General features: G+C 41.3%; 1 protein-coding gene across 1 annotated transcript in view; it reads left to right on the top strand.

Moving 5' to 3' along the window:
- Positions 1-5220: 5220 nt before the first annotated feature.
- atp6v1ba (ATPase, H+ transporting, lysosomal, V1 subunit B, member a) overlaps positions 5221-22179 on the top strand; it is a 50963-nt gene continuing 34004 nt past the window's right edge. The window contains exon 1 of the mRNA XM_083898135.1: positions 5221-5392. Within this exon, the coding sequence (XP_083754261.1) occupies positions 5284-5392 (109 nt within the window). The 5' untranslated portion in view covers positions 5221-5283. The remainder of the gene's footprint in view (positions 5393-22179) is intronic.

Genomic DNA, 22179 nt, shown 5'->3' with positions numbered 1-22179 from the left:
CTTAACATAACAGCAGGATCAAAGACTAGGTGAGAGGTTTACATGGCACAGGTAAATTGACTTCATTTTACAATTTATTTTGATTATTTATTAATATAAGATGTCAGAAAACAGTGAGAAATGTCTGTCTTGATTTCCCAAAGGTGGTGTCCTAAAATGTTATATATACACATACATATACAGTATATGTATATATATATATAAATATATATATATAAATATATATACACATATATATATATATACGTTTGTCACAAAAGAGAATTATTCACATTTTTGCAAAAAAGAAAAAGTAATAATCTTAATGAAAATAACAATAATAATAATAATAATAATAATAGTAATAATAATAATAACCAAATTTCTGCAAAAAACAACTCGTGAATTTATTGATGATTTCATATAAGCCAGAAGTGGTTGAAGTATTTGTGACTGAGGGTGAATTTATAACATGAAACATGAAACACATTAAAAATGATGACAGTTTATGTTTTTGTCACTTTCGTAAATCCAAACACCAAAGTCACAAAATAACAAATTTGGACAACAGTGGATCAACAACTCCTGGGTGCCATTATGTAAAAAAATACGATATAGTTTACTCTAGCTGTGCTGGGAAAACAACTTCATTTTATATAGAAAGAGGTCGCAAATCAGTCACACACATGGTACATTTTTTACCATCACTGTTAGTGTGCACAAAATAGCAGGTAACCATGTAGAAATGACAAGCTAAGATTACGTTTGGATTTACAACTTCTTAACTGGAATACAGTGAACTCAGGGGTGATGTCACTTCCACTTCCAAGTTCCGATGTAAATGGAAAGCATCACAAATGTGTAAATCTCAAGACGATTCTCAACAAAGAAGCGGCACCCGGTGTTCAGCGCTAACTATCAGTAGCTTACAGAACCACAATTCCAAAATCCTGAACTATCCCTTGAAGAAAGGATTTCAGTAGCGTGCCCATCACTGGCTGTGAATAGAAAATATAGCCGTCAATGCAATATGCGATGAGAATTTGTGCAAACATGCTGCCCCAAGTTTGAATGTGTATTATTGGGCCAGTTCGGTCTTCTATTCAGATTTGAGTCTGTTCAGTGTCTTACAGCACAGTAATCACAGGGACCGTCCAGTAACAAAAAATCAAGGTCCTTTTGTGAGGAGAGCCAAAGAAACCAAGTCCTCCCAACTGTGTCTTTGGAAACTTCACCAGAGAAGGAGAGAAAAAAAAGTCACTATTCTCGCCTCCGACCCGCTCTCCAATCCCCATCCCCACCCCCACCCATTCTCTCCTGTCACCCCGAAGTCCAATTAGAAGGTAGGTCAGGGATGTTTTTGTAAGTGGGGGGTTTCAGGGTGGGAGGAGGGGGTTCATGTTATGTCTGTATGCAGGCGTGCGGTGGCTGTGTCGTTGCTGCAGACCACCAACACATTTTCTCCCATCACATGGTTCCTGTCTTTAAGCTCAGGGTTTTAGGAGGTGAAAGAAAGGCTACATCCTGTTTGGTTTTCAGATTCTGTTTTTGTGTTGACTGTGTGTTTTACACAATGGATCTGGGGATTAACGTGCTATAGTTTACAAATCTTATTGACAAGGCAACCCCTCTCCTCGTGCACTGATCTGGCAACGTTAGGCTGTGCAGTGCTATGAAAGTACAGGATTCCCCTCTAGGCATCCCAGGCCTGTGAAAAACTCGGAAAACTTACTCTGCTTCCTCACACATTAATTAATCCCATTAAGTAATCAAAGGAGTTAGCGGTGTAGGACAATCACCCCACCCCACAGCACCCATCCTCACATGACAAGACTTCTACTTGTGTGTTACATAAACTGCTTTGCATAATGAAATCTCTAAATTTTGAATACCAACACGTTTCAATTCCCCGTTCCACTGTTCAAAAACTCACTAAACCTTTGTCTCAATGTGAATGGATGTGAACGTCATTCACTCACGGGTCAAGTTCATATTAGCTCTGATTGGCAGTAATGTAAAGATGAAATCTGGGTCAATGTGCATTACTGTGGCTGAATCTGTGCCTGTCTGCACCTGCATGACATGTTGCTGTACAGCACTCAGTGATCTAAAACTAGAGTCACAAAAAAACGTTTTGTGTTTTGACCGTGTGGAGTGGAGAAGGACACATTTATAGCTTGTTAAACATATTATAGAGTGTTAAACATTTTTGCTCCATAGTTAAATAGGCTATTGCATTATTTCTAATAGTGCTATTGCAGCTAGCCTGGGTGATTTGATTTGACTCTGCAGACACTCAAAGGCTGCAGTCACCTCCCACTTACGAGAGGTGTAACCAACAGACGTAGATGAAAATGCCTCTGTAGGCAATTGGTCGACAATGATCTGGATGTTGTATGCAGAGTGATGGAAAACCTGTCCACAAACAGGAGTGATGACTATCTAGTAATGGCATACAACGTTTGTCCACGGGAGCGCCATGAAGCAAGTCGCTTAAAATGGAAGCAACAGCCGAATCAAAGGACAGCTGCTCTTGGGTGGCCGCCATTTTGGATGTATACAAAAGCTGCTAGACATGGCCTCTGTCGTCATCGTGTTAATCCCACCTCCAGTGCGCCAAGGGGAAAAAACCTTTGTGAATGGGTCCCTTTTTAAGGAAATTCTGTAGTTGGCCAACCAAAACAATGTCCTTGCCAGACATGTCTGCAGAGTGAAATGAAATTCACCCAGGATCTCTGGGTTACCAGCAGATCATTGATTACATTTATTCAGCACATCAGTACAATCTGTGAACCGATATCAACACAAAAATAAATGCATGATTATATCTATTCTACCTAGATGGTTAAATCTGAGGCATTTGTAGAAATCACACCCACCCATACTCATCATAATAGGTTGAGGCTAAAAAAAAACACAGTTTTTTGTTCTAAAATGAGGGCACTGCCCCTGTAGGAAGAAGCACTTCACTTGCATTAATTTGCTATTTTTTGCATGCAGCCTGAAATGTTTGGATGAGCTCTCCAGGGGGCCACCATCAGCCTCACCATGGCAGTGCTTACCACTTGAGTCTGTAGTGCTTTTCTACCATCAGAGAGCTGCAGCGTGTCAGTTTGCAATGTGCTGCTGCCAGTGTGTTGGCTGTGCAGAGGGCACAGTTCAAAATCATCTTCAAACACTCGCTTAGGAGCTATTGTACAGAGCATGCTGCGTCAAAAATAGACTGGATCACAGCATCAAAAATGAAAAAAAACAAAACAAGTCAAGCAAGTCTTTAGGAGGACGCATATGTTTGTGTGTGTTTGGGAGAGAGAGAAAGGTGTTTCGATTATTCTGTGTAACTGTTAAATAAAAATGTTCATAAAAAAGCTTGATAGAGCAGTAATGTCATTGTTTCATCTCTATTTCCACTGTTTGGTCGACTGGTTTCTCTTTGTCAATGACATCATCTGCTCTTCTACTGTGATGGTCCAATGGAACATGAGAGGAGCTTTGGCACCACCAACTGTTAAACGCAAGATAAATGTTGAGGTTCTTCACTTTTTATATACACTGGTATAGTGTCATTCAGACCTGGTTACAATCTCAAAATCTCAGAACAAGGGAGTCCATACACTGCTCATGCAGCTGTAACATGACATTGTAAATAAGAAATCAGAGTAAAATGTTTTGGGTTTGTATGTGTTTTTGGTTTTGAGTGTGTTTTTGGTTTGTGTGTGTTTTGGGATTTGTGTGTTTTTCTGTCCTTTGTGTGTTTTGGGGTTTGTGTGTGTTTTGGGACGTGTGCTGGCAAAGACCAGAAGGTGGTCACATATAACACTGGTTTTAAAATGACTGTTAGAGGTCTTTGACCTCCTTATCTTTTAGAATTGCTTTTACCATATGAACCCTTGCGGACCCTGAGTTTCTTTGGCACTGGCCTTCTAATAATACCCAAAGCCACACAAACTTACGGTGAGGCATTTTTTCAGCACTATGGCCCCCTTCTGTGGAATAGCCTGCCGGAGGATCTGAGGGCCGCAGAGAATGTTAATATTTTTAAAAGCAGGCTCAAGACCCACTTATTTAATTATATAATAATATCTTCTTAGACAATTTTTGATTGTTGTTTTTAAATATGTAAAGCACTTTGTGCTACATTTTGAATGTATGAAAAGTGCTTTATGAATAAAATAAATAAATACAGTTATTATTATTTGTGTGTGTTTTCTGTCCTGCGTGTGTTTTGGGATTTGCGTGTGTTTTGGCATTTGTGTGTGTTTCATTTGTGTTTTTGAATCTGTAGTGTTTGTGAATATGCAGCTTGTTTCTCCTCCTGCATGTGTTTTGGGTCATTGCAGTGTGTTTGCCCCTGTCAGCCACCATAGCTTTGCTCCATATAAGAAAGAAATCATTAAAACAGATTCATTTTGGTTTGTGGACTAAATAATATTGTAAAATATATGTATATGTCATCATTTCAAGGTTTGGGAAGCACTGTTTGACATTTTTCAACATTTTGTGGACCAAACAAGAATTTGATTAATCAAGAAAATATTTCACAGATTAATTTATTTAAAAAAAAAAAAATTTTTGCATCCCTGTACATTCTGCTGAAAAGTTACTGTGCACTGAATCATCAACAAAATAAATATGTCTTACCTACCCCAGCTTTAATGACGACCATGATTCACCTACATTCAAATGTTCAATGTTCATCAAATGGGGATGAAAACAACTGGCTGGGAAAAGATAGGAATGAACAAAATGAAACAAAATGCAATGAATATACAATATGAGAAACACAGACACAAACACACACACACACACACACACACACACACACACACACACACACACACTGAACGGCCCCAGATTTCCAAAGGAAGATGCTTCAAAGCACATACAATATTATATCAGAATCAGGAACATTTTATTTATCCCCAAGGGTAAATTGCTTTCATTTACAGGTACTCCAACCATGAACAGAAAATAACAGAGGTTCATAGCCTATTAAAACTAAGAAGAATACATTTTACATACAATTAAATATTTACTTTGCTGTCAAATATACAAGAACTGAATTCAGTAGAACCAATGTGCAGTATATTAAAAGTAAAGGTAACCTACTGTATTCATTGGCATGTTGTTAAATGAACATAACCATTCTGTGGAGAAACATTCGCACCCATCCTCCACCGCCTTACATCCGGTTCCTCCGTGTCATGTGACCAGCGCTCCTGTCATCTGTGTTAACCGACAGCATTTCGCTAAGCTCGCCGAGCACCGTTGACTTTCTCAGGTATTCCTTTTCCTTTTCCAACGATGGCAACGCTGGTGGCAAACAGAGCAATGGACGTGAACGGTGTGGCTGCGGCGGCACGGACTCACACTCAGGCGGTGACCAGAAACTACATCTCTCAGCCCAGACTCAGTACGTACCGTTAACAAGCTGCTTGACTAGCACTAGCTGGTGGCTAACAAGGTTGTTGTGTTGCATTCAATGACGCAGAGACGGCGGACAGTGCGTCAGTATTTCTGTTTTGAATGTATGATCAATCTCTGATTTTATCGGCAGCATATGCTGACAAACTGTTCTTTTGATAGTCGTTCACTTTCCAATCGACCGAGAATACAGCATATGAGGGGACAGGGTTAGCATCTGAACAAGCTAGGAAGCGACACGTTACATCTGTGCTCGTGTCACTTTAGTTATTTAATGGGAATTCGCGTTTATATGTAGTCACGCTACAGAAACTACCCATTGTTTCACTTGCATTCATTCATTCATTCATTCATTCATCCATCTAGCTACAACTATCTGCGTCAAAGCTCCTCTTAGCTAAGCTAACATGGCAGTTAGCTATAAGCAGCAGTGGCAGGGAAAACGTAATGTCTTAAAATTGTATATTCATACAAAAATTATAATCTTGTTGAATATTTGTCACAATATAAGTTAATGTAAGAATGGGGACAACATGCATACTGTTGCGGTAACTGGTCATGAGCTGAGCGTCACGACACGCTCACTGTGGATTAGCAGTTAGCCTAGCATTTAGCGTCAGTCAGCTGACTGCGGTGTTATCACTCACATGAATGAGACTGGGAGCAGATGCTGTTATTGTTTTTTTTTTTAACTAGGTTGAGATTGAAACATGTAACGTTCGCTCTACTGTTTCTGTTGTAGACCATACGGTGTATTTAGTGACCTGCTTTGGAACAGTGTTGACGTGGGTATTTTGAGGAACACAGAGGGACGGATGACCGTGTCTCCGTCATGTGACTAGATCACATGAGGGGCAGCTTGCAGTGAAATGGGAAGTGATGAGATGTTCGAAGCTACAGTTTCTGATCTGCTTTTTTTAAAAGTATAATTGGTTTAATTTACCCTGTCACATGATTGGCGATTTTCACAATAACATAATTAATGGTAACAACTTAAAATTGTTTATTTATAGTATTTTAAACCCGGATATTACCAGAGTAAACCTTTCATTGTATGGAAATCAAATGGATTTGGTTGATATTCAAGTTTAATGTAGTCTATAATGGGGGTCTTCACATGTTGTTCATGCCAAGGACCCCTAAACTAATTGTGAGATGGAGCAAGAACCCCCTACTGTATAAAATTGTTTTTCTACCAAACTGGGCCTAATGCCATGTATAAATGTACCTTGTCAACTGATACCAATGCCAATATCAACAATATCTGTCGATTGCATGATAGTCATACGTACAAGCTATTCAAATTGGCGTTTTTATTTCAAACATAAATGTGGAAACGAAAATGAGTGATGGCCTATTGGTGCCGCTGCCATGTACAAACATACCTGTTGCAGTATGTCAGATTCATCTTTATGTGTATTTAGAGACATTTAAATTTGTGGGGAAAATAATTTATTTATAAAAAATGTCAAATCAACCAAACATTTCAGACCCTTAACAAAATGCCCTGCATAATCAAAACTGTCATCTTAAGTGTACTTTTTCATAAGAATATGTCCACTTTTAATTTCACAGCCTTTACTGACTGGGAACTTAATTGTGGCTTTGTTAGACCACTTGCGTCCCATGCACCAAAGTCCCTGCTGAAAGCCATGTATTTTACCTGTCACAGCATGCAACACTCGTCAAAAAACCTGAACTATCTGTTTAATGTTTGTTTACTCTTGCATGATAATTGACAAACTATAGGGTTGGAAGGGGAGGTGGTACTTTCATGCTTTTAAGTGTTTATCTTAACTGATTTAACATTCCCCTCAAACAAAACAGTAATTAGATCAGGTCTCATAGGTTTTTGACTTTTAGATAGTGTCCTGCTTTGTGAACAGGTATTTATGGTGTTCTGTAAAGAAAAGGTGCAAATGATAGCTCCATTGATGACATCCCACTGAAATAACACATCATTGATCTACCTCACAGTGATGAGTTGTGTTTTTGTGATGGTCTTATTGTTCATATTGCTGGTTGTGCTGATTACATGGATTGAGTCAGCACAGGGGATTGTGGTGTGGTTTGGCACTTTGCTCTCTGAGCCTAATGTTGAGCCTCTCTACTGACTTTGTTTATGATGTCGTTATGCTCTTATTCTGAGCTGCATTCAGGTAATGAAGGTAGCAAGGTGATGGCTTTTCCTTTTGTGCAAGTGTCAGAGAGGCAAGCATGGACTAAAAGCCTTTTAGTAAACTGGAAAGAAATTAGTTAATGGAGCTGCAGGCACCTGAAAGCTAAGCAGAGAGAATGCAGGATGTAATAAAACTTGTGTCCAAAAAATATCAATCTTACCTGATATTTTCGCGTTTTGTTGTACCAAGGACTTGCTTGCATTTTCTCTTCTCATCAAACATGTAACCAGCATACAAATCCTGATGATGAGATATGAGATGGCAATTAATAGACAAAGCATCATCTCAAGTCAGTGTTGGGGGAACTCCTGTTCCAGGAATATTTTAGATAATGCCTTCACCTGTTGTTTGGTTTTAAACTGCACTTTAAACATTCTAAACCAATGAAGATCATGACACTAACCGCTAGATTGGATGTTAGTCCACTTATTACGTGGGATTTACACAGAAAACAAATAATCAGAAACAAAGTATTTATTTGAGAATCATTTGAATGATTAGGAAAACATCGTATTGTGTCATCATAGTGAAATAATAGTCTGGAAAATATTCCACCATGGCAGAGATGTCTCTGACAAGTAACACTTTGATAAAGTTTGTATAATAATTCATTTGAATCCTTTGTTCCACTCCCCTAATACACCACAAACATAACAGTTTTCATTATTGTATTAACAATTTTAATAATTGTTTCTATATTAATAGTACAGAGTACTCAAAACATAGGCACTCGGTAAAGTAGGATGGAATAAACTAGGGATGGGACTTTTTTGTCGAACAAATCGATTGACAATCGACACGTGCGCACGTCGACAAAAACATTTATAGTAAAAAAAGTCGAAGTGTCACAAACACGTAAAGTTCTCGACCATGGAGGTTAAAGAAGCTGTGCACGAAAAGGTGATCCTGCTGTCCAGGCTCCCTGCGCTCTCACATGCGCGTGTCACCGACTCGTTCTCTCGAGTGGCTGTGCGCGTCCAAGCGTGTGTATGCGTGCAGTACGAACGAGGTTGCGCTTAAGTTTGGGATGGGGATGGGGGACATAACACGAGCGCTAAATGAAGACGGCATCTCACCCAGTCAAGATCACTGTACTTCACTCTGGTGGACACCTAACGAGCGCAGGTTCAAAAACCTGAGCCGTCTGGCGAGTGGCGACACGCGTTCCAGTCGAGTCCGATTTATTATTATTTTTTTCACCCCTCATTTTTATTATCGCTGTTCTGATGTTCAATAATGGACATTACAGCCATGTTTTTTAGCCTAAAATGAAGTAGAACAGTGTAGTATAGTTAACACCCCCGCATTGCTGCTGTTGCAGTCGACAAAAAATTCGACATGTGGACCTCGACAATCGACTCTAAAAATTTGTGCAATTCCCATCCCTAGAATAAACACTCCCTGTTTATCACTCCGTGTCTCTCATGAGTGGACTCTGTCTACTGTTCAACCTCTCACATAGGTGGAGAATGAAGCTAATAATGTTTTGCATTTGTGAGCAGAGGGAACTGCTTTTGTGTTATGAGTCACATGGTTTCAGCCATCAATTTTTTTGGTGCATCCCTTTTTTCAAGTGATATTAGTTAAAGCTATACTTACCTTTCTTACATGTCTCACAGCACTTAGTAAAAATTTGAACATGAACACCTCCGCTTCCCTTAAAGTCCCACCCTCAAGGGCAGAACGGCAGCGGCTATGCACTTGCGCGATTCATTAGCAGCCTGGACACAGAGTGCGAAGGATGTCCGCTCTGCTCTGACTGTAGGCTGGATCTGTGGATGTTACTGTGCTTTGGGAGGTGATCCCGGCAACACACGCTGCTTGTTGAGCTCAGTAACTGCACGCGAGAGTCTCAAACACCACAAAAGATCAGCAGATTTAGCGATAAAGTCACCATGTTGGCAACACTGCTCTGTCAGAGATGCGCGCGACTCGCAAGCTGTGACAACGATCGGCGAGGCGCGCAACAGAAGACAGACGGCAAATTATTTTATTCGGTCTGAATATTTTAATTGGTCATACTTTTATCACAATAATTACAATGTAATTTTATAGTGAAATAAATGTTATTTAAGTAATATACACATAAATCTTAACGAAAAAAAACAAGCATCTGTCGTTCCCGAACCTAGTCTTTGGGAGTCACTGAGCCCTCCCTTTTGTTGGATTACCAAGCAGGCACTAAATACTATGATTTAATTTTCCCTAATGTTAAAATCTTGTAATGATAAAACGGCTTCAGTAGTGCTTTGATTGACTCATCTCCTCCATACTCTCTCTCTGTCACTTGCGCAGACACACAAACTCACATCGACAATGTGCATATCTCGCCTCAGCCTTGTTAAAGCATGTCTCAGTTGGTGAACAAAGACAAAGGCAGTAAACGAGCATGGCATTCACAGCATGGTACTGAAAGTCGTGCACCTGCTGAAAGGTGTGCATAAAAGCACCTGAACACAGGGGAAAACACTGACTGTTTTACAAATACCAGGATATGCAAGGTTTGCAAACTAACATTTGCAGTGATTGTTGGAAATCTGTCTTTATTCAATGTAGCTAGTTGCCAGGCATCAAACAAGTCTATAAGATCACAGTAATGAGACAGTTGTTCACCACCTCATTGACTTGACAGAGCTCCAAGGCAGCTATTGAAAAGCCACAGCGAGACGGAGCAGGAAAAAAATAAACAAATAAAGACATTTCTCATCCGACCAAGTCTTTTCTTTCAAGAGGCCTTTGTCTCTCTCTCATGTCAAATGTGACAAAAGCTATTAGCCCACGAAATGACTGGCCTTTGTTTTAGCAGTGCATTCTGTCATTTAGCGCAGTGAAAAGACATGGAGCAAAGGCACTAATTGTAATAATGTGTAGTCGCGATAAACAAGTGTCTCATCTGTCAGTATGAAAGTCATTTCTATCAAATCAATGTTATTTTTGTCACAGTTCTATAATCCACATTCTAATTAGGCTTAAGCAGCTGGTTCGTCAGTAGAAAAGCGACTGTACCGTGGGCGTTTGCCATTCTTTTCATGAAAGAACATTCAAATGTGGGCTGAGGATTTGACACCATTTCTGTCTGCAGCTTAGCAGAGTCGGCCTTGTGAGTGGCGCACTTGTTTGCCAACTGCTGATAATGAATTTCCCTGACATCCTTCTTCCTCTGAGGATCTAGCGGGTCATTTAGAGAAGTGAGATTGTATTTTCAAATTCAAGAATTTCCATTGCTTAACTTTCCTATAACAATACAGTGACACTGTATCAGTGGTCGAGCCTCTTTGTGGCCCCAGGACTTAATTGTTTGTTTTTTTTATTTGGGCTTTGAGTGTGTTGGATGCATTTTGATAATAAATGTATTATATAAATTCAATACACACAGACTGAAGTAGTTTAAGTCTTTGGTTCTTTTAATTGTGATGATTTGGTCTCACATTTAACAAGAATCCAAAAGTCAGTATCTCAAAAAATTTGAATATGGTGAAAAAGTTCACTATTGTAACTTTATGGTGTCACATGCCAATCAACTAATCAACTCAAAACACCTGCAAAGGTTTGCTGAACCTTCAAAACGGTCTCTCAATTTGATTCACAAGGCTACACAATTAGTGATGCACCGATGTGAAAAATAATTGTGGCTGATGCCAATACCGATAATTTACAGATATGGACATATGTTAAAAAAAGAAAAAATAATTCTGAGATGATTACATTTTGTACAGACTGGAAAATCATGTAGGCTGATTTTTTGGATGTCTTCCTTTATTTTCAAAACATTTTTTACCTCCAAATAACAGGGTTACTGGGCTACAGTAACCTACTAAAACACTAGCAACCAACTAGAATGTTTCTAAAAACCTTTACCACTTGTAGAACGTTTGGATACACAATACATACACAATGATAATAATTTATAATATCCTGACAGAGTCACTTTATCAAACTACATCTTGTTGCAGCATCTTGGTTTTCATGCCTAACTTTTGCTTCATGGCTCTCAGCCGAGAGACTGAGAGCCATACAGCAAAAGTTAGGCCATAGTCAGAGATGCTTCGCTGGCTTAACACTCCATAATGCACTGCTAGCTGCAGCGTATGAGCCATACAGCCCAGGCTTTTAACGCCACACTCCGTCGTCCATTGCCTTCTGCATAGTCTGTGCATTGTCGCGAAGCACAACATGCACATTGTCTTTTTTAATTTTCCACTGAGCAAACATGCAGTCAAAGCGCTAGAGATGGCAGCCCCCGTATGTGATCCTGCAAACTCTTTTGCATGCAAAACAGCTCACTGCATCGCAAAGTTGTCTTCAATCCACTGAGCAGTAAGGCTCAACATACTCATCTGACTTGCGTGTGAACTCCATATATCCGCAGTGAAGCTAATGTCGGTCGCATTGTCCAACAATTTGTGGATATGCGTGGCCACGACTTTGTGCAAAGCAGGAAGGGAAACTTCGGAAAACTAGCTCTGACTTCGCAGGTTGTAACGGGGTTCAATATGCTGCTGCTTTTTTGCCAGTTGGCTAACGTTAGCAGCGTTAGCTTCCTGCCATGCTTTGTGTAACTCTTGGTGGCGGTTTTTCAAATGACATCAAATTTGTGGTGTTATAGTGTGAGTTGATGCGACATCTTCCTCGCATTACCTTGACTTTGCAAGTGTTACACACTGCTTTTCGAGTATCTTCTTTCGGCACCGTGAAAAACGCCCACACCGCTGATATTTTTCTCCTCTTCAGTTCAACACACTGCAATCTGTGCGGTGTTTGTGTCACTGACACTGTCACATGCCCAAACAAATTCCCCATGGCCTCCTCCTCCCTCTCCCAACACACATACACAAACAGCAACTAGACGAGTACAAACATTGGTTGTTAAAATCGGCTCAGTTTTACTCATTGGAACGATGCCGATATGTTAAAAAATTACGATCATCAGCAGTTACCGATATTAATGCCAATATATATCGTGCATCACTATACACAATCATGGGGAGCACTGCTGATCTGACAGTTGTCCAGAAGACAATCATTGACACCCTTCACAAGGAGGTTAAGCCACAAAAATTAATCGCCAAAGAAGCTGGCTGTTCACAGAATGCTGTATCCAAGCATGTTTACAGAAAGTTGAGTGGAAGGAAAAAGTGTGGAAGAAAAAGATGCACAACCAACCAAGAGAACCGCAGCCTTGAGAGGCTTGTCAAGAAAAATGGATTCAAGAATTTGGGTGAATTTCACAAGGAATGGACTGAGGCTGGGGTCAAGGCATCAAGAGGCACCATACACAGATGTATCAGGGCTACAGTTTTTGTATTCCTCTTGTTAAGCCACTCCTGAACCACTGTCAGAGATGTCTTACCTGGCCTAAGGAGAAGAAGATCTGGACTATTGCTCAGTGGTCCAAAGTCCTCTTTTCAGATGAGAGCAAGTTTTGTATTTCATTTGAAAACCAAGGTCCTAGAGTCTGGAGGAATGGTGGAGAAACTCATAACCAAGTTGCTTGAAGTCCAGTGTTAAATTTCCACAGTCTGTAATGGTTTTTAGACCTGAATCTATGGGGTTTTGAGGCCTAGTGAAAAACAAGAGAATTGTGTTGATGTCCCAATACTTATGGACCTGACTGTCCATACTCCATACTTAGGGTGTTGTTGTTCAGGGCTTGTGGGAGGATGGTGACAAGCTCCTCTGGTTTCACCTCGAAGCGGGCAAAGAAACAGTTTAGTTCCTCTGCCAGTGAGGTGTCACCATTGTGCTGTTGCTTGTAGTTGGAGATGTGCTGGATGCCCTGCCACTACCGCCGTAGATCGTCAAAGTGGTCCTCTGTGGTCCTCTATCCTCCTCTTATAGGCCGCTTTGGCATCTTTGATGCCTTTCTTTAGGTTGGCTCAAGGGGTGCTGTACAGGGCCCTGTTGCTGGACCTGAAGGCGGTATTGTGGTCCTTGAAGTTTGGACCTCTTTTGTCATCCACAGCTTCTGGTTGGGGTACACCCGGATAAGTTTATCGACAGTGACGATGAGGTGATTGACATATCCCTCTTTTCCACAGTACTACCTGCCACCACACATGGTCCCCAAAGAACAGACCCCACTCTGCTTGCACATTCACACTCAGGTTTTGACAGATGACAATCAGTGCAGGGAGGTAGGGACTCCTGTGTTTACAGAGTACCTGTGTACCTGTAGGGTTAAGAAGCCCATCTCAATTTGTTGCAACAATTGAGCTGGACATTTGACTTGTCAAAGCAAAATGATTTTATGTTCTGAAATTTGTTAACAAAACCCTCAGCTTGGCACTTTTCAGTGTTTTGGTTCCTTTTATTTCCTTTTTTTCATGTTGAAAGCAATTTATGTAGTGTGACAACTTGATTGGATGTTTTTTTGTGCTTATGTTTTCCAAACCATAGCAACTTTTTTTAACTCCACACATAATTTGTGTTGGTGTCGTCCTGTTTGTTCTTTTCCAAAACATTTTTATTTATTTTAGCTCTTTTTTTCTGCTAAAGGTTACTTCAATATATTCTATCCCAGAATTGTTCCAATAATACTTGGATAATCCGATGTTGTTCGGCATTCTAATCAATTATCACATAACTTGCTTGTTGTAGTTTTGATTTGGGATGGGAATTTCACATATTTTAAGAGTCGATTGTCGAGGTCCACGTGTCGAAATTTTTTGTCGACTTTTTATTTTCTCTACAGCAGCAGCCGCAGCAATGCGGGGGTGTAAACTATTCTACAATGTACTACTTCATTTTAGGCTCAAAAACATGGCTGTAATGTCCATTATTGACCATCAGAACAGCGATAATAAAAATGAGGGGCAAAAAAAGAAGAAAAAAAAGCGGACTCTCCGCTGGAACGCGTGTCGCCACTCGCCAGACCGCTCAGGTTTTTGAACCTGCGCTCGTTAGGTGTCCACTAGAGTGAAGTACAGTGATCCTGACTGGGTGAGATGCTGTCTTCATTTGTGTGGCGCTTGTGTTATGTCGCTCACCCCCGTCCTAAACTTAATCGCAACCTCGTTCGCACTGCACACACACACACAAACACACGCTTGGAGGCGCACAGCCTCTCGAGAGAACGAGCCGGTGACGCGTGCACGATCATCTGAGAGCGCAGAGAGCCTGGACAACAGGATCACCATTTCGTGCACAGCTTCTTTAACCTCCGTGGTTGTGAAATTTACGTGTTTGTGACACTTCGGCTTTTTTTACTTTTCATTTTTTTGACGAGGTGCGCGCGTGTCGATTTGTCGACAAAAAAGTCCCATCTCTAGTTTTGATAGTGGTGAAGCCGATCACTGCTCCATATATTGTTAATGTTTTTGCCATGCTAGGGATGGGCATAATTAATTGACGATCGATTCATCGATCGTTAAGAATTTTGTCAATGACGTTAATTTTTTTATTGATGAAACTAATGCAGGTTCTCTTGCGTAGTGAGAGTGTTATGAGAGCAGCTGAGCGAGTGTATCCCTTTAAGAGAGTAGAAGATGTGTGATGATGTCGCAACAGTGTAAGGAGCGTGGGCGTGTGTGTGCTATGAAGCGGGGAAACGAGATAGAGTCGACAAATTTGAATATAACTGCACCGGAAGAAGTGTTTGGGTTATGGATGTTGTATTAAACACTCGGTATAAGAAGGCAAGATGTGACCGCCCATATGTTTACCTGTCATGTGGTCATTAAACCTGAAGTGAAGTGAGTCAACCTACTTGAATAACAACGGTGTGTCCTCCCCTATGCTCTGTAACTACGGTCTAATTTGGAAAAAAACAAGAGTCAGTTGTGTTTATGAGTGCTGGCTTCTAGCTGCAGGCTCTGCTGCTTCTAAGCACAACAGCACATATCTCCAAGTGTAACCATTGAACGGATCTGGTTTGACTGCCACAAATGTTGTTCGTCTTGTAATATAGATCTCAACAAGGAAAACATGGTGTGTTTGTTGTATTTTCATTAGTTGTATTTCACTCAGCAGACTCAGCCTCAGAGAAGCGACAGTGTCTTATTCTAAAAATTGTATTTTAAGGTGTTTTCGTTTTGTCACTACGTTATTTGCATCCAGTTTTCATCCTATTTTGAAGCACTAAAGCTTTTATCAACAAGATCCACTCTTGAGTCTAATCTAGGTCACTTGTCGTGCCATTGAGTTGGCGTGTTAGCTGCTGACTGCTAGCTAAAGTGCTAGTGCTAGCCACTACAAACTTTACCTCAGGCAGCACTAGCATCCAAAACTTAAGGCACCATGCCTTCTGATGCAGACATACGACTTTTACACGCAAATAAAAAAATATCTGACCTGAAGGAAGACATCGGAAGGCTCTCAGATGAACTCGGGAGTAAAGAAGTCATGCTGTCCAGTTTTATGGACTTGGCCACTGATCAGTTCCAGCAGATTTTCTCCATGAATGCAGCGAACCACTCCACGGCCGTCTGAGACCCCTCCACCTGTCCTCGGCCCTCCTCCCGCTCCACTCCCAATAAATCGCCCACCTGGTCAGAGGTGGTTGTCCAGGGCCGCAAGAGGGACTCGTACGAGCCCCCCGACCTCCTCGCCTGAGCCTATTCAACCACTACACGGCTCTGGCGACCGAAAATCCGGCTCCCCCAGCCTCTGAACCCGCCGCCGAACCTGTCGCTCCAACTTGCCCCGACACGGATCCTCCGCAAACAGGGCCCGCAGACACCGCTAAGCTCCAGCATACGGTGCGAAGCTCCGTTGGCTGCTCCACATCCCAGCCAGCGACTTCAGCCTCCCGGCACAGGCTCCTGCACGAGGCCGTGATTAGACGCTCTGGAGGTCTTCGTCATCCGGAGCCAGTAATGGTGAGTCCCCCCTCTACTCCTCCCGGGGCTGACAGCACTGGCACAGGGCAAATTCCAGCTGTGACAAACGGCAGCAGTCACCCCCTCGTCCACTATTCTCCCCAACCACAATAATCACTGGAGACTCCATAATCCGGAATATACGATTTTTCAACGCCGCCACACTCTGCTTCCCTGGAGCCACAGTCCCACTGATCCTCAGCAAACTCCCGGGGCTGCTGAGCTCACTCCCGTACTCCGTCGGACGTATTATCGTCCATGTTGGAATGTACGACACCACTCGCCAGCAGTCTGAATTCACGAAAAATTATTATTATTCTTTTTTTAAGACTGTTTTTATTGGAATCAATTACAAAACAATTGCAGAGCAGTGTAACAAAAGACTTCCGTTCCCCAATTTTTTACCCCTCATTTTTACCCCTCCCACATTCCCACCCCATTCAAGGAGAGCAAAACCAATAGTATGATGTCAATACAACGTACAACAAATACACACTGGAAGAAAAAGAAAAGCAAAAAAAAACATCATAAATTATAAAATAATTTATTTTAAAGGGGGAGGGGGGCTCAATCATCACAATCAGGCAGAGATGTCAAAGATTCAATATGGTTTAAAAGAGGTCTCCAGGTCCTCTCAAATGAACATAAAGATCCATTCAGGGAAAATCTAAGCCTCTGAAGTCTAATGGACAGTAATAGCTCTTACACCCATCACCGTGATATGGAGGATGACGGTGTTTCCAGGTGAGGAGTATAAGTCGCCTGGCCAACAGGGCAGTAAAGGAAAGAACATTCTGCATAACTTTAGAGGAAAAAGGCTGTAAAGGGACACCAAAGAAGGCCAGGAGAGGTTCAGGACTAATAATAGTGTTATATGCTGTGCTAAGAGTTTTGAAGATTTCACACCAGAATGTGGAAAGCCTAGGACAGAACCAAAACATATGAGAATAGTCTGCTGGAGATTGAGGCACTCACATTGGGATAAATCTGAGATAACCTCAAATTAGTATAGTGAACCTTGTGCACAACTTTACACAGGAGGCTGTGTCTCGCACAAATCGAGGAGGAGTGAACCAATTGTAAAACCTTTTGCCAATAACCATCAGGCAATGTGAATCCAAGCTCTTGTTCCCAGGACCGGACACTAGGTTGTCAATAGTAGAACCGTTAAGGCTATAAATTCTCGCAGTTAATCGCCTAAGTTCAGGATCAAGAGACAGTAAGGAGTCCACTAGCGTTTCCGGGGGATGATTAGGGAATGCCGTGTTCTGGTTCCGAATAAAATGTCTTATTTGAAAGAAACGGTAGAGGTGGGAGTCGGTAAGTCAAATTTCTTTGAGAGTGCAGAAAAGGACATAGAAGTGTCTTGGTCATAAAGGTCTTTAAATTTAGCTAACCCATTGTTGAACCAAGTCTGAAAGGTTAAATATATACAAGAGGGCAAAAATAGGTGATTGTTTAAAATGGGGGAGAGGTCTGAGGCCCTATGAAGGCCCAGGCCTTTTCTAATTTGAATCCAGATTCTAACAGTTCATTACCAATGCGTTTGAGGTAAAGTTGGAGGCAGTCAGAGGAAGTTGAGAGCACGACAAGGAGTGAAGAGAGAGTTTAGAGGATGAGAGTTCCATATCTACCCATACTGGACGCATCATATCATCTGTTGAGTTGTTAAACCAGTATACAATTTTATGAATATTACAGGACCAGTAAAAGTGTAAGAAATTGGGCAACGCTAAGCCACCAAGAGGTTTGGGGCGCTGCAGCACTGACCTTCTGATGCGTGGATGTTTTTTGCCCCAGAGGAAGGAACTTATCAAGTGATCAAGTCATCTAAACTACTTTTTAATAAGGACAGGGATATGTAAAAAGAGGTATAAAAATTTGGGTAAAATAACCATTTTAACCAAATTAACTCGACCAACTAGGGATAATGGGAGATTAGACCATCTGTCAAAGTCCAGTTTACACCTCTCAAAAAGAGGAGAAACATTTTTGGAGAAAAGCTGATTGAACGGATTAGTAATAAACACCCCTAAATATTTAAATCCATCCATAGCATATGTAAAGGGGAAAACAGTTAGGGTGATGCCCTCAAACCCACCCTCCTGAAGAAGCCAGGTAGCTAGAGGTTCAATAGCTAAAGCAAATAAGAGGGGGGAAAGGGGGCAGCCCTGTCTGGTTCCTCAATATAGGGGAAATGGGGCAGATTGGAGACCGTTTGTGTGGACTGAGGCAACTGGGCTGGCATAAAGCAACTTAATCCAAGACATAAATTCAGAATTGAAACCAAATTTCTGCAAAACAAAAAAAAAGAAATCTCCACTCCACCCTGCCGAAGGCCTTCTCAGCATCTAGTGAGACTATCAGCTCAGGAGTGTCTGAACCAGGGGACTTAATGATATTTAAAAGCCTCCTCGTATTATGAAAGGAGTGCCTCCCAAGCATAAATCCTGTTTGATCAGTTGATATTATGCTTGATAAAACCTGTTGAAGATGTAGGGCCACAATTTTTGACAGTATTTTAAGGTCAACATTCAAAAGGGAAATGGGCCTATAGCTTCCGCAAAGAAGAGGGTCTTTATCACTATTAAGCAGGAGAGAAATCGAGGCCTCCGACTAGGGATGGGACTTTTTTGTCAACAAATCGACCGACAATCGACACGCGCGCACCTCGACAAAAAAATTAAAAGTAAAAAAAGTCGAAGTGTCAAAAACATGTACATTTCACAACCACGGAGGTTAAAGAAGATGTGCACGAAAAGGTGATCCTGCTGTCCAGGCTCTCTCAGATGATCGTGCGCGCGTCACCGGCTCGTTCTCTCGAGAGGCTGTGCGCCTCCAGGCGTGTGTGTGTGCGCGTGCAGTGTAGGGATGCACCGATTGCCATTTTTGGGGCCGATTTCCGATTTTTCAAGAAGTTTGACCTGCCGATACCGATTTTAGCCGATTCCGATTTTAATTTTTTAAACCACTTTTCAGCACACAGAAATATATATATTTTTGCATCTTTTCTCTTTAATAGAACATTTTAACATAGAAATACAATCAGTTCACATCCAATATCCAACAAAAAATACAAAATGAATCACTATAAAATAGAAGTATATATAAAAATACAAAAACAATTGTCATGATACATTTGAACATGCTGCCATGGAACATAATAACTTAAAGTGTGACTTTTTGAACAGATTACCACTATAAAATAGAACTAAATAATGCTGTGGAATATTCACGCACATCTTAAAAGTGCAGTGTTATGGAACCATGTTGTTCACATCCAATATCCAACTAAAATACAAAAACGAATCACTACCTGTATGTTTAAACACATATTTCACAACATAGAAACCTACACACAAATAAGTAAATGACCTCTCTCTCGCTCTCTCTCTCTCTCTCTCGCTCGCGCTCTCTCTCTCTCTCTCCCTCTCTGTGTGTGTCTCTCTCTCTCTCTCGCCCCGTGCCAACAATGCCTTGCACTTTCTGCGCACACTGGTTGAAATGACAAACAAACAAATGCTGATCAAAAGTTTTGTGCAAATGATTTAAGATCCTGACTCTTGTCCCAAATATGACAGGCTTCGTTCAGTGATTGAAACAAATATATAAACATTAATGAAACGTTTACATGCAGAGCGCTCACTCGCAAAGCAGACAACAGCGCCGCTGCGGGTGTGCGGATGTTGTGTAATCAAATACACCGGTATGGCCGTATATTAAAAATTCATATCATAACTGAATAGAAACGGTATTCGTTGTGAACTGGTATACCGCCCAGCCCTACACTCTACTACATGTGCGTGTAGCCGCGTGCACGTGTTGCTGATGCTGCGCGATGCGGGTGCATTTGATCGGCTTATTAAAATCGGAATGTTCTGACTGATTGGCTGGTCACCGATTTCGGCCGATCACGTGAAAATCGGCCGATTCCAATCACTGGCCGATTAATCGGTACATCCCTAGTGCAGTGCGAACGAGGTTGCACTTAAGTTTAGGACGGGGGTGGGTGAGCGACATAACACAAGCGCTACACAAATGAAGATGGCATCTCACCCAGTCAGGATCACTGTACTTCACTCTGGTGGACACCTAACGAGCGCAGGTTCAAAAACCTGAGCCGTCTGCGAGTGGCGACACACGCGTTCCAGCAGAGAGTCTGCCTTTTTTCCTTTTTTTGACCCTCATTTTTATTATCGCTGATCTGATGGTCAATAACGGACATTACAGCCATGTTTTTGAGCCTAAAATGAAGTAGTACACTGTAGAATAATTTCCACCCCCGCATTATTGCTGTTGCTGCTGCTGTAAAAAAAAAAGAATAAGTCGACCAAAAATTCGACACGTGGACCTCAACAATCGACTCTAAAAATTTGTGAAATTGCCATCCCTACCGCCGACAGAGTGGGGGTCAGAAGACCCTCAGTGGAGGACTCATTGTACATTTTCTGACGGGCAGGTGCAATGGTGGCAGAACATAGTTTAAAAAAACTCAACAGTGAACCCATCAGGGCCCGGAGTCTTACCGTTCTGAAGCGTCACAATTGCCTCCTGCACTTCAACGATAGAGATTGAACCACCCAGCTCCCTACACAAGTACTTGTCTACATTAGGTAAAACAATCCTATCCAAAGTGTTATCTCTGTCCCAAACATCCGAGGGGCATTGGGAGGAATAGAGGTCTGAGTAAAAAGAACAAAATGTCTTATTAATCTCTGTGGGGTCTGAGGTGACTTCACCAGACACAGATTTGATCTTAGGAATCAATCTGGATAGAGAAGCTGCCCGCACCTGATGTGCCAATAGCCTGCCCGCTTAATACCCAGTCTCAAAAAAGCATGTTTAGTCATGAGTAACTGCTTCTGTGTTTTACTCGTAGATAATAAGTAAAATTTGGACTGAAGCTGAAGTTGTTCTTTATAAAGAGCAGGGGTAGGGGCTGAAGCGTATAAATTGTCAACTCTAGAAACCTCTCGAGCAATTGTCTCCAACTCCAACTTCTCTGCCTTCCTTAGTGACGAAACAAATGGAATAATTTGCCAACGCATAAATGCCTTAAAAGCTTCCCACAGAGTGCGTCTAGAGATCTCTTCAGAATAGGGCTGTAACGATACACAAACTCACGATTCGATTCGTATCACGATTTTTGACCCACGATTCGATACATTCCACAATTTTTTTTTAATTTAAAAAACATTTTATTTAAACAACATTTAAGCAACTTAATGTAACATTTAATAACAGTATTTTGGAACACTGTGGACAGATTTGAACATAAATAAATAAATAACCAAAGATTTCTCTCTTTTCTCTAACAAAATAATACTGTTGAAAAATACAAAGTAATAATCAATCAGACTGGGATTTGTCCCCAAAGCATGCTGGGAAGTGTAGTTCTTCATGAGAAGCAGTTTTGTTCCAGTGGAAATAACTTGTTTTGATAAACACCAAAGGTAAGAGAACATTTCCGCTTGTATTTCTTGAAAGTCAGTTGTTGCTGTTATTTTGGGGCTGGATCCGTGAATCTTGTTCGTAGAGTGATAAAAGAGTGTGAATTCTCCGCTTTTACATAATCGTGCTGACGCTCCGTGCTGCTGTTCAATGTGTGCGCTGGAACGGGTTTTTTCCGCTCCTGCGGGTTTGATCCATCAGTGTTTTAACTGTGTTTGGTGAACATAAGAATGGTTTATTTGAGCTTTTAGCTGAGTTTCTGACCTTTCTGTGGGTATGCAGCATGTCTGTGTTTGTTAAAGTTAGACATGGTTTTATGACGCTTTTGT

Source organism: Microchirus variegatus, assembly GCF_963457635.1.
Source record: "Microchirus variegatus genome assembly, chromosome: 11".
NCBI lineage: Eukaryota > Metazoa > Chordata > Actinopteri > Pleuronectiformes > Soleidae > Microchirus > Microchirus variegatus.
This window is presented reverse-complemented; position numbering and strand designations above follow the sequence as displayed.